The following is a 13,514-nucleotide window of genomic DNA, read 5'->3' as shown; positions in this document are numbered from 1 at the left end:
TCAATTTCCCTGCTAATGGTCTGGAAAAGCAGCAGAAGATGGCCCAAGCCTTGGGTCCCTACACCCATGCAGGAGACCTGGATAGAGTTTCAGGCCTCTGGCTTCAGCCTGTCCCAGCCACAGCTGTTGTGGCCATCTGAGGAGTGAACCAGCAAATGGAAGATTTCTCTCTCTCTTTCTCCTGCTCCTCCTCCTCTTTGTCACTCTTACAAATAAATATTTTTTTTAAATGAGGACACGGAGACATTTCCTACAGATGAAGAATTTCCCCACTCAAAAAGCCAGTGGGAGAGCCTGGATTCAGTGCTTGTCTAAAAACTATACCAATGGACAGATCATCTGGTGGCTGCTTGTGTATGCCCAGGACGGGGAGACCCGTGCTCCAGGGACACTCCCTTTCAGATGCCTGATGATGTCTGGTTAGTCTCTGTCTTCTGACAGCCCACAGATCATTTGCTTTCTGATCTTAGGAGCCTATGCTTTGCATTCTTCCTTTCATTTAGCTTCCCTCACACACATTTGTTTATTTGAGAGGGAGGGAGGGAAGGAGGGAGGGAGAGAGAGAGAAAGAGATTGGTTGATTCTCCATCTGCTGGTTCATTCCCCAAATGGCCACAACAGCCAGGGATGGGTGGTGGTTTAATGTACTCTCTCTGAAATGCTGGTCCCCATTTAATTTTTGTGGTTTTTTTTTTTTTTTAGTTTTTTTTTTTTTTTTTTTGACAGGCAGAGTGGACAGTGAGAGAGAGAGACAGAGAGAAAGGTCTTCCTTTTCCGTTGTTTCATCCCCCAGTGGCCGCTGTGGCAGGCGTGCTGTGGCCAGTGCACCACGCTGATCCAAAGCCAGGAGCCAGGTGCTTCTCCTGGTCTCCCATGCGGGTGCAGGGCCCAAGGACTTGGGCCATCCTCCACTGCACTCCCGGGCCACAGTGGAGAGCTGGACTGGAAGAGGAGCAACCGGGACAGAATCCAGCGCCCCAACCGGGACTAGAACCCGGGGTGCCGGTGCTACAGGCGGAGAATTAGCCTGTTGAGCCATGGTGCTGGCCATCCCCCATTTAGTTCTTAAATCTCTGTTACCATGCCTTCCAAATAAAGTGAAAATAAATAAATCCAAAAATGTTTTAAATACAATTATACCAATTCATATATATACTTGTACATATTTATGGGGTACACAATATTTTTTAAAAGATTTATTTATTTACTTGAGAGGCATAGTTACAGACAGAGAGAGGGAGAGACAAAAAGAGAAGTCTTCCATCTGCTGGTTCACTCCCCAAACGGCTGCAATGGCCAGAGCTGTGCCTATCTGAAGCCAGAAGCCAGGAGCTTCCTCCTGGTCCCCGACATGGGTGCAGGAGCCCAAGCACTCCAGGCCATCTTCCACTGCTTTCAAGACCATCAGCAGGGAGCTGAATCAGAAGTAGATCAGCCAGGACTGGAACCGGAGCCCATATGCGATGCTAGTGCCACAGGTGTATGCTTACGCCATCTACTACACCACAGCCCCAGCTGGGTACATGATATTTCAGTACCTGGCTACAATGTATCATAATCAGATCAAGGTAGTTAGCAGATCTGTTACCTTAAATATTTATCCTGCCTTTGGACTGGGGACATTCAAAATCCTTCTCTACCAGCTATTTTGAAATACTCGGTTAACCGTTTTCAACTTGTTACCCTACTGTGCTGTACAACATGAGAACATCTTCTTCCTATAACCTTAGGGGAAGCAGTTCCTCCAGGTGACACAGAGAGTCACACAGGCACAGTTGTGCTGTCATCTTAGGTGAATTGTACTCACGGACACGATGGTGTTTCCATGTGGGAGCCTTATGAGCAGTCGGAAGTCAGAGGCAGCTCTGTATTTGCTCAAGTCCAGAGAGCATTCCTGGATGGATAGAATCCACTTGCTCCACACCATTTCTGTGTGTATTCTTTGAGGGCAATGGAAAAGATGTGACACTGTGCTGTGCAAGAAAATGCTACTTTTTAGTGGCTGGCATTGTGGTGCAGTCATTTAAGGAACCACTTGAGAGGCCAGCAGCCCATATGAGCACCTGTTCAGTCCCAGCTGTTCCACTTCTGATCAGTCTCCCTGCTAATGTGTCTGGGAAAGCAGTGGAAGATAGCCTGAGTGCTTTGGCTCTTGCCACCCACATAGGAGACCCGGGTGGAATTCTGGGCTCCTGGCTTTGACCTTGTCCAGTCCTGGCTATTGTAGCCATTTGGGGTGTGAACCAGGGATGGATGATATCTTTCTCTCTTCCTCTCTGAAACACTGCCTTTCAAATAAAAAGAAAAAATGTTATTTTTTAAGGAAAATCTAGGCATCTAGATGATCTTTGAAGAAGGCTAATTCTTTTTTTAAGATTTAATTATTTATTTGAAAGGGAGAGTTACAGGGAGGGAGGGAGGGAGGAGAGAGAGAGAGAGAGAGAGAGAGAGAGAATGAATGAATGAATTTTCCTCTACTGATTCACTCCCTAAATGGCTACAATGACCAGGGCTGGGCCAAGCTGAAGGCAGGAGCCAAGTGCTTCATCCAGGTCTCCCACATGGCTGGCAGGGACCCAAGCACTTGGGCCATCTTCTGCTGCTTTTCCCAGGTGCATTAGCAGGGAGCTAGATCCGAAGAGGAACAGCCAGAACTCGAACAGGCATTCGTATAGGATGCTGGCATCACAAGCGGTGATGTAACCCACTGCACCACAGTGGGTTAAATCACCCTTCATCACTAGTTCTTTTTTTGTAATATTTTACTTATTTTATTTGAGAGTTAGAGTTACAGACAGTGAGAGGGAGAGACAGACAGAAAGGTCTTCCTTCTGTTGATTCACTCCCCAGATGGCCGCAATGACCGGAGCTGCGCCAATTCAAAGCCAGGAGCTTCTTCCGGGTCTCCCACGTGAGTGCAGGAGCCCAAGGACTTGGGCCATCTTCTACTGCTTTCCCAGGCCACAGCAGAGAGCTGGACTGGAAGAGGGGCAGCCGGGACTAGAACCGGTGCCCATATGGGATGCCAGTGCCGCAGGCAGAGGATTAACCTAGTGTGCCATGGTGCTGGGCCCATCACAAGTTCTTAACTAGCCAGGGGCACTACCAGAGACTGGTCAAGCTGAGACTCAGTCTTGGCCACACACTGCCCACGCACTTCATGTCCATGATGTAATCTCTTGTTTCTGAATGGGTCCCCGAGGGTCAATGGGTGTTGCTAGCATGAAGCAACTCATAATTTGAAAAGGTCTTGGAATGAATCTGAAGCATGCCACCTCTGGTCTCCGAGACAGATCTCACGCCTTCCATCACATCTTTCTGCTTGTGTGGAGGCAAGGAGAAGCCATCTTGAGGATTCTTGGTTTTTTAGTCTCAGCCACTTGCACCCTGTGTGAAACACAGCTGGGGCTCACACAAGGGAACTGAAGGAGGAGGAGCAATGGGAGAGAAATGGGGGGTGGAGAAAGGATGCTCATGTTCTCTTGGACTCACAGTAAAATGGGAGACGCCTGGGTCCTTTATAAAGCCCTGGTTCTCAAGTATCGAGCATACATCATATTCTTCCGGTGGCCTTGTTAAAACATAGATGGCTGATTCTCACCACAGGGGGCACTGTGGAAATCAGTTTCCAGGCAATGCAGCCACCACTGGTCTGGGGATGAATTGTGTTACCATCATCTCACCCCACTCTCATCCTCACTCAGGCTCATCAATAACATGGGAACCAGAAACCAGACGGCTATTTCCAAGTTCCTTCTCCTGGGGCTCACAGATGACCCAGCCTTACAGCCCCTCCTCTTCTGCCTGTTCCTGTCCATCTACCTGGTCACCATCCTGGGAAACCTGCTCATCATCCTGGCTGTCAGCTCCGATGCCCGCCTCCACACGCCCATGTACTTCTTCCTCTGCAGTCTCTCTTTCACTGATATCTGGACAAGCACCACCACCATCCCCAAGATGCTGGTGAACCTGCAGACACGGGACCGCAGCATCACATACATGGGCTGCCTCACCCAGATCTGCTTTATCTTGATCCTGGGTGGCTCGGAAAACTGTCTCCTTGCAGTGATGGCCTATGACCGATACATGGCCATCTGCCACCCGCTGCGGTACATGGCAGTGGTGAGTCCCCGCCTATGTATCCTACTGGTTCTGCTCTCTCTGCTTGTTAGTGTTGCAAATGCCCTCCTGCACAGCCTGATGCTGCTACGGCTCTCCTTCTGCACACACCTGGAGATCCCTCACTACTTCTGTGAGCTTGTTCCCATCATCAGGCTCGCCTGCTCCGACCCCCTTGTCAACAACCTCCTGATCTATTTCGTGGCTAGCCTATTTGCTGGGATTCCTCTTTCTGGGATCATCTTCTCCTATGGTCAGATTGTCTCCTCTGTTCTGAGGATGCCGCCAGCAAGAGGGAGGTATAAAGCCTTTTCCACCTGTGGGTCTCACCTGTCAGTGGTTTTCTTGTTCTATGGGACGGCTTTCGGGGTGTACATGAGTTCTGCCGTGAGTGACTCTTCCATGAAGAGTGTCGTGGCCTCGATGATGTACATTGTGGTCCCTCAGATGATGAACCCCTTCATCTACAGTTTGAGGAACAGGGAAATGCACGGGGCCCTGAGGAATCTCATGAGTAGGATATCTTCTCTGGGACTGTGTCACCTGCCCTGAGCTTGGGCCTCCAGAAGGAGTTAAAATGGTGGAAATAGGGATTGATGCCATGAGATACAAGGTAAAGACGTCACCTGTGGCACCGGCATCCTATGTGGGCACCAGTTCGAGTCCCGGTTGTTCCACTTCCCATCCAGCTCCTTGCTAATGCCCTGGGAAAACAGTGGAAGATGGCCCAAGTGCTTGGGCATCTGCAGCCATGTGGGAGAAGCTCCTGATTCCTGGCTTCAGATTGGTCCAGCTCTGGCCATTGCAGCCATCTGGGGAGTAAACCAACGGATGGAAGACCTCTCTGTAATTCTGTCCTTCAAATAAATAAATCTTTAAAAAAAATTAAAGTGTTGACACTGTGGCATAGCAGGTTAACTCACAACCCACAGTATTGGCATCTATATGGGTGTCAGCTCAAGTCCTGGCTGCTGCACTTCTGATCCAGCTGCCTGCTAATGTGCCTGGGAAAGCAGTGGAAGATGGACCAAGTGCTTGGGCCCCTGCACCCATGTGGGAGACCCAGAAGCTCCTGGATCCTGGCTTCAGCCTGGCCCAGCCTCTCACATTGTAGCCATCTGGGGAGTGAACCAGCGAATGGAAGATCTGTCTCTTTGTGACTCATTCTCTCTCATTGTAACTCTGTTTTTAAATAAATAAATAATCTTTTTAATAAAAGTTAAAAGCAGTGAGTAGAGGCTGGCATTGTGGCTCAGCAGGTTAAGCTTCCACCTGTGACACTGGCATGTAACATGAGCACTGGTTCAAGTCCCAGCTGCTCCACTTCCAATCCAGCTCCCTGCAAAGGTGCTTGAGAAGGCAGTGAATTATAGTTTGTGTCCATGACATCCATGTGGGAGACCTGGATGGAACTCAATGATCCTGGCTTCAGCCTGCGCCTGGCTGTTCTGGTCATTTGGGGAGTGAATTAGCAGATGGAAGATTCTCTCTCTCTCTCAATCTGCTTTTCAAATAAATAAAATCTAAAAAAAAATTTTAAAAGATTCATCTATTTAATTTGAAAGGCAGAATTACAGAGAAAAGGAGATACAGAGAGAAAGAGAGGTCTTCCATCTACTGGTTCACTCCCTAAATGGCCATAACAGCTAGGGCTAGGCTAGTCTGAAGGCAGGAGCCTGGAGCTCCAGCCAGGTCTCCCATGTGGGTGCAGTAGTCCTAGCACCTGGGCAACCCTCTGCTACTTTCCCAGGCACATTAGCAGGGAGCTGGATGGGAAGTGGAGCAGCCAGACTTGAACCGATGCCCATATGCGGTGTCAGCGCTGCAGGAGGAGGCTTGTTCTGCTCTGTCACAACTCCGGCCCCTAAAAAATATTTTTAAAAAAAGTAGTGAATGGAGTTAAGATGAAGAAAAACATTACACTGCCATCTTGTAACTTGTAAATGATATATTCCTAAAGAAAGGGTTGACATGGTATCAAACAAGGCAATAAACATGAAAATATTGAAATGGTTTGAAATTGAGTACTCATGTGGAGCAAACATTCCTGCCTGTTACACATCATGGTTGAAATCTCACCAATTGGGGTCAGCGCTGTGGTGCAGTGGGTTAAAGCCCTGGTCTGTAGTGCCAGCATCCCATATGGGCACCAGTTTGAGTCCTGGCTGCTCCACTTCCCATCCAGCTCTCTGCTATGGCCTGGGAAAGCAGTAGAGGATGGCCCAAGTCCTTGGGCTCATGCACCCATGTGGGAGACCTGGAAGAAGCTCCTGGCTTCGGATTGGTGCAGCTCCGACTGTTGCGGCCATCTGGGGAGTGAACCAGTGGATGGAAGACCTCTCTCTCTCTCTCTCTCTCTCTCTCTCTCTCTCTCTCTCTCTCTCCTCCCCTTTCCCCTTTCCCCTTTCCCCTTTCCCCTCCTCCCACCCTCCAATTACACCAAGAGTAAAGACATGCCCTGTATGCCACTGCCTTTTGATGATTTTGTAATTGAATTGACACTCAAATGAAAGTGAAGAACTAGTGGCAGGCATTTAGTGCAGTGGTTAAGACACTGCTTGGGACACCTGCACCTCATTTCTAGGGGCCTGCATTTGAGTCTCAGCCCTGCTTCTGTTCAAATTCCCTGCTACTGTACATCCTGGGAGGCAGCAGGTGATGGCACAAGTACTTGGGCCCTTGCCATCCACCTGGGAGACCCAGATGGAGTTCCTGGCTCCTAGCTTTGGCCTGGCCCAGTCCCAGCTAATGTGGGCATTTGAAGAATGAACCAGCAAACAGAAGGTCCCTGTTTCTCTGCCATTCAAATAAGTGAAAATAAATTAATAGTTTTTAAAAAGAAAAAAGTATAATTTCAACTCACTGTCCTCTAATGTGAAGAAAAATAGAAGTTGAATGTGTTGTGAGAGAACTGCAAAAGTTACCTTTGAAAAAACTGAGCGAGAATAACAATCCTCTGTGTACTTTGGAAGTTAGCAGTGGTCACAGGAATACATTAGAATATTCCCTGTAACATGTATAGCACAAAAATTACAGCTTGATAAACATTCAATGGCTTTTGGGCAGAGACCCCTCTACTGATGAGTGTTTGCATTTTTTACATTATCTTAGCCAATATATTATTTATCCCTAAATTTATAAACTATATTCTTTAAGATTGATTGATTGATTGATTTGAAAGGCAGAGAAAGAGGTGGGGAGGAGGAGATCTTCTGCCTGCTGGTTCACCCCTCAAATGGCTGCAAGAGCTGGGGCTGAGCCAGACCAAAGCCAGGAGCCTGGAACTCCTCTGGGTCTCTTGCGTGGCATGGATGGCAGGGGCCCAAGTGCTTGGGCCATCTTCCACTGCTTTGTCAGGTGCATTATCAGGGAGCTGAATGGGAAATGGAGCAGCCAGGACTTGAAGGGGTGCCCAGATGGGATGCTGGCATTGTAGACAGCTGCTTAACCCACTGCACAAAACTTCAGTCTCTGTCAACTACATTTTCACACTAAAATAGGAACTGGGGCAGGCACTTGGTGTGGCATCCAACACTGCTCTGGAAATCCCACATCAGAGTGTCTGGGTTTGAATCCTGGCTCCAGCTACTATGTCCAGCTGCATGCTGATACCTATCCTGAGAAGCCAGCAGATGGTGGCCCAAGCACTTGGGAGCCTTACCACCCACATGGGAGACCCGGATGGAGTTCCAAACTCCTCATTTTGGGCTAGCCCATTCCCAATGGTTGTGGGCATTGGGTAGTGGACCAGTGTACAAGAAACTTCTCTCTGTGACTTTCAAATAAATAAAAACATAGGAACCACAGGCTTCCTGAATTATGGAAAGACACCTTCGTTTATCAGGTCTGTAGAACAGAGGTGAGCAGATGCAACAGAGAGAACTGGAAGGTGTACACTGGTCTCTGGGCTCAGGGAATCATTATCCTGAATTCTTCTCTGTAGTCTTGGTCTTCAAGGACCTGCCCCCCCTGGGATCAGATTGGCACTAAAATAGCTGCTCTAATGAAGGGCATTGGATATAAGGCTCCAGGGGCTCCACAAGCTGTCTACGTTGGCCCGTGGTCACCTCCCTTCACAGCATCCACCCAGTCAGGATGCCACACACCTGAGCCTCCAGCCAGAGATGAACCTTCCAGGCCAGAAGCTCAAGGCCCCACTACTAGGTCTTCCTGAGAACAGATCTTCCTTCATCAGTACCCAGGTGAGATGCTGACTATCATTTATCTGGAAGCCAACCAGGTAACTGAAGGTCCCTTAGTTAATTCTTTGGACATGAGGGCAAGTGTTTTGCTAGAATTGCACCCAAGAAAAGCAGTGAGAGGGCTGGCGCTGTGGCGCACTAAGTTAATCCTCCGCCTGAGGAGCCGGCCTCCCATATGGGTGCCAGTTCTAGTGCCAGCTGCTCCTTTTCCAGTCCAGATCTCTACTGTGGCTCAGGAAGGCAGTGGAGGATGGCCCAAGTGCTTGGGCCCCTGCACCTGCATGGGAGACCAGGAGGAAGCACCTGGCTCCTGGCTTCGGATCGGCACAACTCTGGCTGCTGTGGCCACTTGGGGAGTGAACCTTTGTCTCTGTCTCTCTCTCTCTCTGTCTGTAACTCTGCCTGTCACATAAATAAATAAAATATTTAAAAAGAAAAAAAGAAAAGAAAAGCGGTGAGGACAGCACATGCATAGGATGATGAGAAACAAGTCCCCTATGGGCCTCCTGCTTGCTGCTTGTCTGCTTCTTAGCACAGCCTCATCCACATTTGCACACTCACCTGGTTCTCACTGTGCTGGCCTTATTCTCTCCAGGGGTCAGGCCCATTTCATCCTGAGCATAACTCTGTCCCTTCTCAGACAGGAGAACTATCATAAAATATTCTGACATCTACTTGAACTCTTGTGGTACTGTTGGGGAGGAGGTTTGATCCTTGCATCCTCATTATTATTATTTGAATTTTGATTTATTTGAATGGCAGAGACACAGAGAAAGACACAAAGAAAGAGATCTCCCATCTGCTGGTTCATTCCCCAAATGCCTGCAACAGCCAGGGCTGGGCCAGGCCAAAGTCAGGAACCTGGAACTCAGTTTGTGTCTCCCACGTGCAAGGACTTGAGCCATCGCTGCTGTCTCCCAGGGTGCACACCAGCAGGAAGCTTGCATAAGGAGCAGACTTGGGTCTTGAACCCAGACAATCTGAAATAGTGCTTAACCAGGTTTAACCTCTGCATTAAGCACCCACCCCAGGGTATTAGCTTATTTTGCAAATTTATTTGAAAGGTAGTTACGATGAGAGGAGGAAAGACAGAGACATAGAGAGCTCTTTCATCTGCTGGTTCACTCTCCAAATGGCCAAAACAGCTGGATCTGGGCCAGGCCAAAGCCAGGAGTCTGGAGCTTCTTTTTGGTCTCCCATGTAGGTGCAGGGGCCCAAGCACTTGGGCCATCTTTACTGCTTTCCCAGACCATAGCAGAAAACTAGATGGGAAGTGGAGCAGCCAGGATTTGAACCATGGCTCTCTTTCTCCCCCCTCATCATTTCTCCTTGCTTGTTAAAAACGTCTTGTGGCCGGCGCCGCGGCTCACTAGGCTAATCCTCCGCCTTGCGGCACCGGCACACCGGGTTCTAGTCCCGGTCGGGGCGCCGGATTCTGTCCCAGTTGCCCCTCTTCCAGGCCAGCTCTCTGCTGTGGCCAGAGAGTGCAGTGGAGGATGGCCCAAGTGCTTGGGCCCTGCACCCCATGGGAGACCAGGATAAGTACCTGGCTCCTGCCATTGGATCAGCGCGGTGCACCTGCTGAAGCGTGCCGGCCGTGGCAGCCATTGGAGGGTGAACCAACGGCAAAGGAAGACCTTTCTCTCTGTCTCTCTCTCTCACTGTCCACTCTGCCTGTCAAAAAACAAAACAAAACAAACAAACAAAAGTCTTGCTTCAGAATAGTTTTAAATTTATAATAGAAATGCTGGGAAGTTGTACAAAGTGCTCTCAAATGCCCCACACCCAGCTCTGCCTGCTGCTACCCTCTTCCATTAATGTGACATATGTGTCTTAGTGTGTAAACCACACACAGCCGAGGATGAGGACTTCCACTCACGCTTTGCACAGGACACGCAGCTCTGCCCTGGACACTGGGTGCGGTCTTTCTCTCCCTCCTGGGTCTGGGTGCATCCTTGCCCACAGAGCTTTGCCATTGTCCCTACAAGGGCTCTGTGGAAGGAAGTGGGGACCCATAGAGGCTCACCCGGCTGCCTTCCTGGTCCTGCTGCTTCTCTTTCTAAAACTGCTATACAATTTTTTTTTTAAAGATTTAAGGCCGGCACTGTGGTGTAGCAGGTTAAGCTGCTGCCTGTTATATACCGGCATCCCATATGGGCGCCAGTTCCAGTCCCAGCTGCTCCACTTCTGATCCAGCTCTCTGCTATGGCCTGGGAAGGCAGTGGAGGATGGCCCAAGTCCTCGGGCCCCTGCACCCACATGGGAGACCTAGATGACCTGACTCCTGGCTTCAGATGGGCCCAGTTCTGATTGTTGCGGCCATTTGGAGAGTAAACCAGTGGATGGTAGACCTCTCTCTCTGTCTCTCCCTCTGTCTGTAACACTGCCTCTCAAAAAAATAAAATCTTAAAGAAAGATTTATTTGTGGGGCTGGCACTGTGGCACAGCAGGTTAAACTGCAGACTGCAGTGCCAGCATCCCATATGTGCATCCATTCAAGTCCTGGCTGCTCCCTGCTAATGCACCTGGGAAAAGCAGTGTAGTATGGTCCAAGTGCTTGGATCCCTGCCACCCACATGGAAAACCTGGATGAAGCTCCTGGCTCCTGGCTTTGGCCTGGCCCAGCCCCAGGCTATCGTGGCCATCTGGGGGTTGAACCAGCAGATGAGAGATCTCTCTCTCCTCTCTCTCTCTCTCTGTATAACTCTACATTTCAAATAAATTAAATCTCTAAAAAGTAAAATTAAGTAAAAAATGTAAAAAAAAAAAAACAGAAAAAAAAATCTATTATTTATTTATTTGCCTGAAAGGCAGAACAATAGAGAGAGAGGGAAAGACAGAGAGAAAGAGATCTTGTATCCACTGCTTCACACCTCACATACCTGCAACAGTCAGGTCTGGGCCAGGCTGAAGCCAGGAGCCAAGAACTCCATCCGCATCTCTCACATGGGTGGCAGGGGCCCAGGGACTTGGACCATCATCTGCTGCTTTCCCAGGTGCATTAGTAGGGACTGCAACCAGAAGCAGAGCCAAGATTTGAACTCAGGGACTCTGACATGGAATGTGAGTGCCCAAGTGGTGTCATTGTTACACAGTGATCACCCAAATGCTTTAATTAAGTTTATATTTAAACAAACCATAAGTTTTTTAAAATTCAGCTGTTCTTAAACAATCAGAACTTAATGGAGACAGCAGAGAACACAAGAGATTACTTCAACAGAACACAAAATCCATGTCTTTTTGGTCATCTCCAACATTGGAAATAAAACCTTAAATCTAAGAGTCAGTTCATGGAATCATCCCGTAACTTGAAATAATTTTAACAGAGTCAGAACTAGAGATGAGAAAATAGCTTACTGAATCTGGCTAGAAAACTAACAGTCATCATTAGAACAATGTGTCATGGACACAGGATGAAGCCAGGAGCCTGGAAATCCATCCAGGTCTCCCAAGTGGATGGCAGGGACCCATGTACTTGAGCCATCACCTGCTGCCTGCCAGGGTCTGCATCAGCAGGAAGCTGAATGGGAGCAGAGGAGCTGGGAAAGAAGCCAGGCACTCCTACATGGGACACAGGCATCCCAAGGGGTCATTTAGCAAATGCCTGCCCCAAGAATTTCCGCTTCTGTACTGTCCCCAGGTAATGCTGCTGCTGGTCTGTATACTTTATTGTCTATTCACTCCATCATTTCCATCAGATTCATCCACAACATGGGAACTGCAAACCAGACAGCTGTTTCTGAATTCCTTCTCCTGGGGCTCACAGATGACCCAGCCCTACAGCCCCTCCTCTTCTGCCTGTTCCTGTCCATCTACCTGGTCACTGTCCTGGGAAACCTGCTCATCATCCTGGCCATCAGCTCCGACGCCCGCCTCCACACGCCCATGTACTTCTTCCTCTGCAGCCTCTCTTTCACTGATATCTGTTTTGGCACCACCACCATCCCCAAGATGCTGGTGAACCTGCAGACGCGGGACCGCAGCATCACATACGCGAGCTGCCTCACTCAGGCCTGTGTTGTCTTGCTTTTTGCCGGCCTGGAAAATTGTCTCCTCGCAGCCATGGCCTATGACCGCTACGTGGCCATCTGTCAGCCGCTGAGCTACACGCTGGTCATGAACCCCCGCCTGTGTGTCCAGCTCCTTCTGCTCTCGCTGTGTGTCAGCCTCGCCAATTCCCTCCTGCTCGGTCTGATGGCGCTGCGGCTGGCCTTCTGCACACACCTGGAGATCCCGCTCTTCTTCTGCGAACTTGCCCAGGTCATCGAGCTCGCCTGCTCCGACCCCTTCGTCAACAACCTCCTGGTCTACGTCGCAGCTTGCGTGTTTGGTGGCGTGCCTCTCGCCGGGATCGTCTTCTCCTACACTCAGATAGTCTCCTTGGTCTGGAGAATGCCATCCGTGAGAGGAAGGCACAAAGCCTTCTCCACCTGTGGGGCGCACCTGTCGGTAGTCTCCTTGTTCTATGGAACGGGCTTGGGGGTGTACATCAGTTCTGCGGTGACTGACTCCCCCGGGAAGAGTGCAGTAGCCTCAGTGATGTACTCTGTGGTCCCTCAAATGGTGAACCCCTTTGTCTACAGCCTGAGGAATGAGGACATGAAGGCAGCCTTGAGGAGCCTCACCCAGCGGTGGCCTGCCCTTCTGTGAATCATCATTTCCTTCAGAGGTGGGTGGCACAGAGGCAGCCAAAGGACCACGAATTCTGATTCCTCCCCCACGACATTCTTCTATGGTGACTGGAAGACTGCTAAGAGCATTCCAGCTTCGGCTTAAAACTTGCCTTGCTTTTCTTGTTGTATATCTGTTACGTCTGAAAAATGATTTCCATTCTCTACATTCAATTTCTTTTCTCAGGGCATGGATAAGAAGCCTGAGATAGAGGGTCCAGTTTTAATTACACACACACACACACACATGCACATACACATACACATGCACACAGTAAGACAGGAATAAGGGCTAGCATTGTGACACAGTGGGTTAAGCCACCACCTGCAATGCTGGCATCCTGTATCAGAGTGCTGGTTCAGGTCCTGGCTGCTCCACTTCTGATCCAGCTTCCTGCTAATGCACCTGAGAAAACAGCAGAGGATGGCTCAAGTTCTTGGGCCCCTGCACCCACAAGGGAGACCCAGATGAAGCTCTTGGCTACTGGCTTTAGTCTGGCCCAGCCCTAGCTGTTGTGGCCTT

At 49.4% G+C, this 13,514-nt stretch overlaps 2 protein-coding genes across 2 annotated transcripts; both read left to right on the top strand.

Annotated features, from left to right (window-relative positions):
* Positions 1 to 3,717: 3,717 nt before the first annotated feature.
* Positions 3,718 to 4,671, top strand: LOC100351709 (olfactory receptor 7G2-like). Its single transcript, XM_008250874.4, has one exon. The coding sequence runs from the start codon at positions 3,718 to 3,720 to the stop codon at positions 4,669 to 4,671; it is 954 nt and encodes a 317-aa protein (XP_008249096.3).
* Positions 4,672 to 12,032: 7,361 nt separating this feature from the next.
* On the top strand, positions 12,033 to 12,971 carry LOC100351965 (olfactory receptor 7G2-like). The gene has a single exon (XM_008250875.4). It carries the CDS (start codon positions 12,033 to 12,035, stop codon positions 12,969 to 12,971), a length of 939 nt encoding a protein of 312 aa, XP_008249097.3.
* Positions 12,972 to 13,514: the final 543 nt, after the last annotated feature.

This window comes from Oryctolagus cuniculus, chromosome 16 (assembly GCF_051225735.1).
Source record: "Oryctolagus cuniculus isolate XC-2025 breed Fujian yellow rabbit chromosome 16, ASM5122573v1, whole genome shotgun sequence".
NCBI lineage: Eukaryota > Metazoa > Chordata > Mammalia > Lagomorpha > Leporidae > Oryctolagus > Oryctolagus cuniculus.
This window is presented reverse-complemented; position numbering and strand designations above follow the sequence as displayed.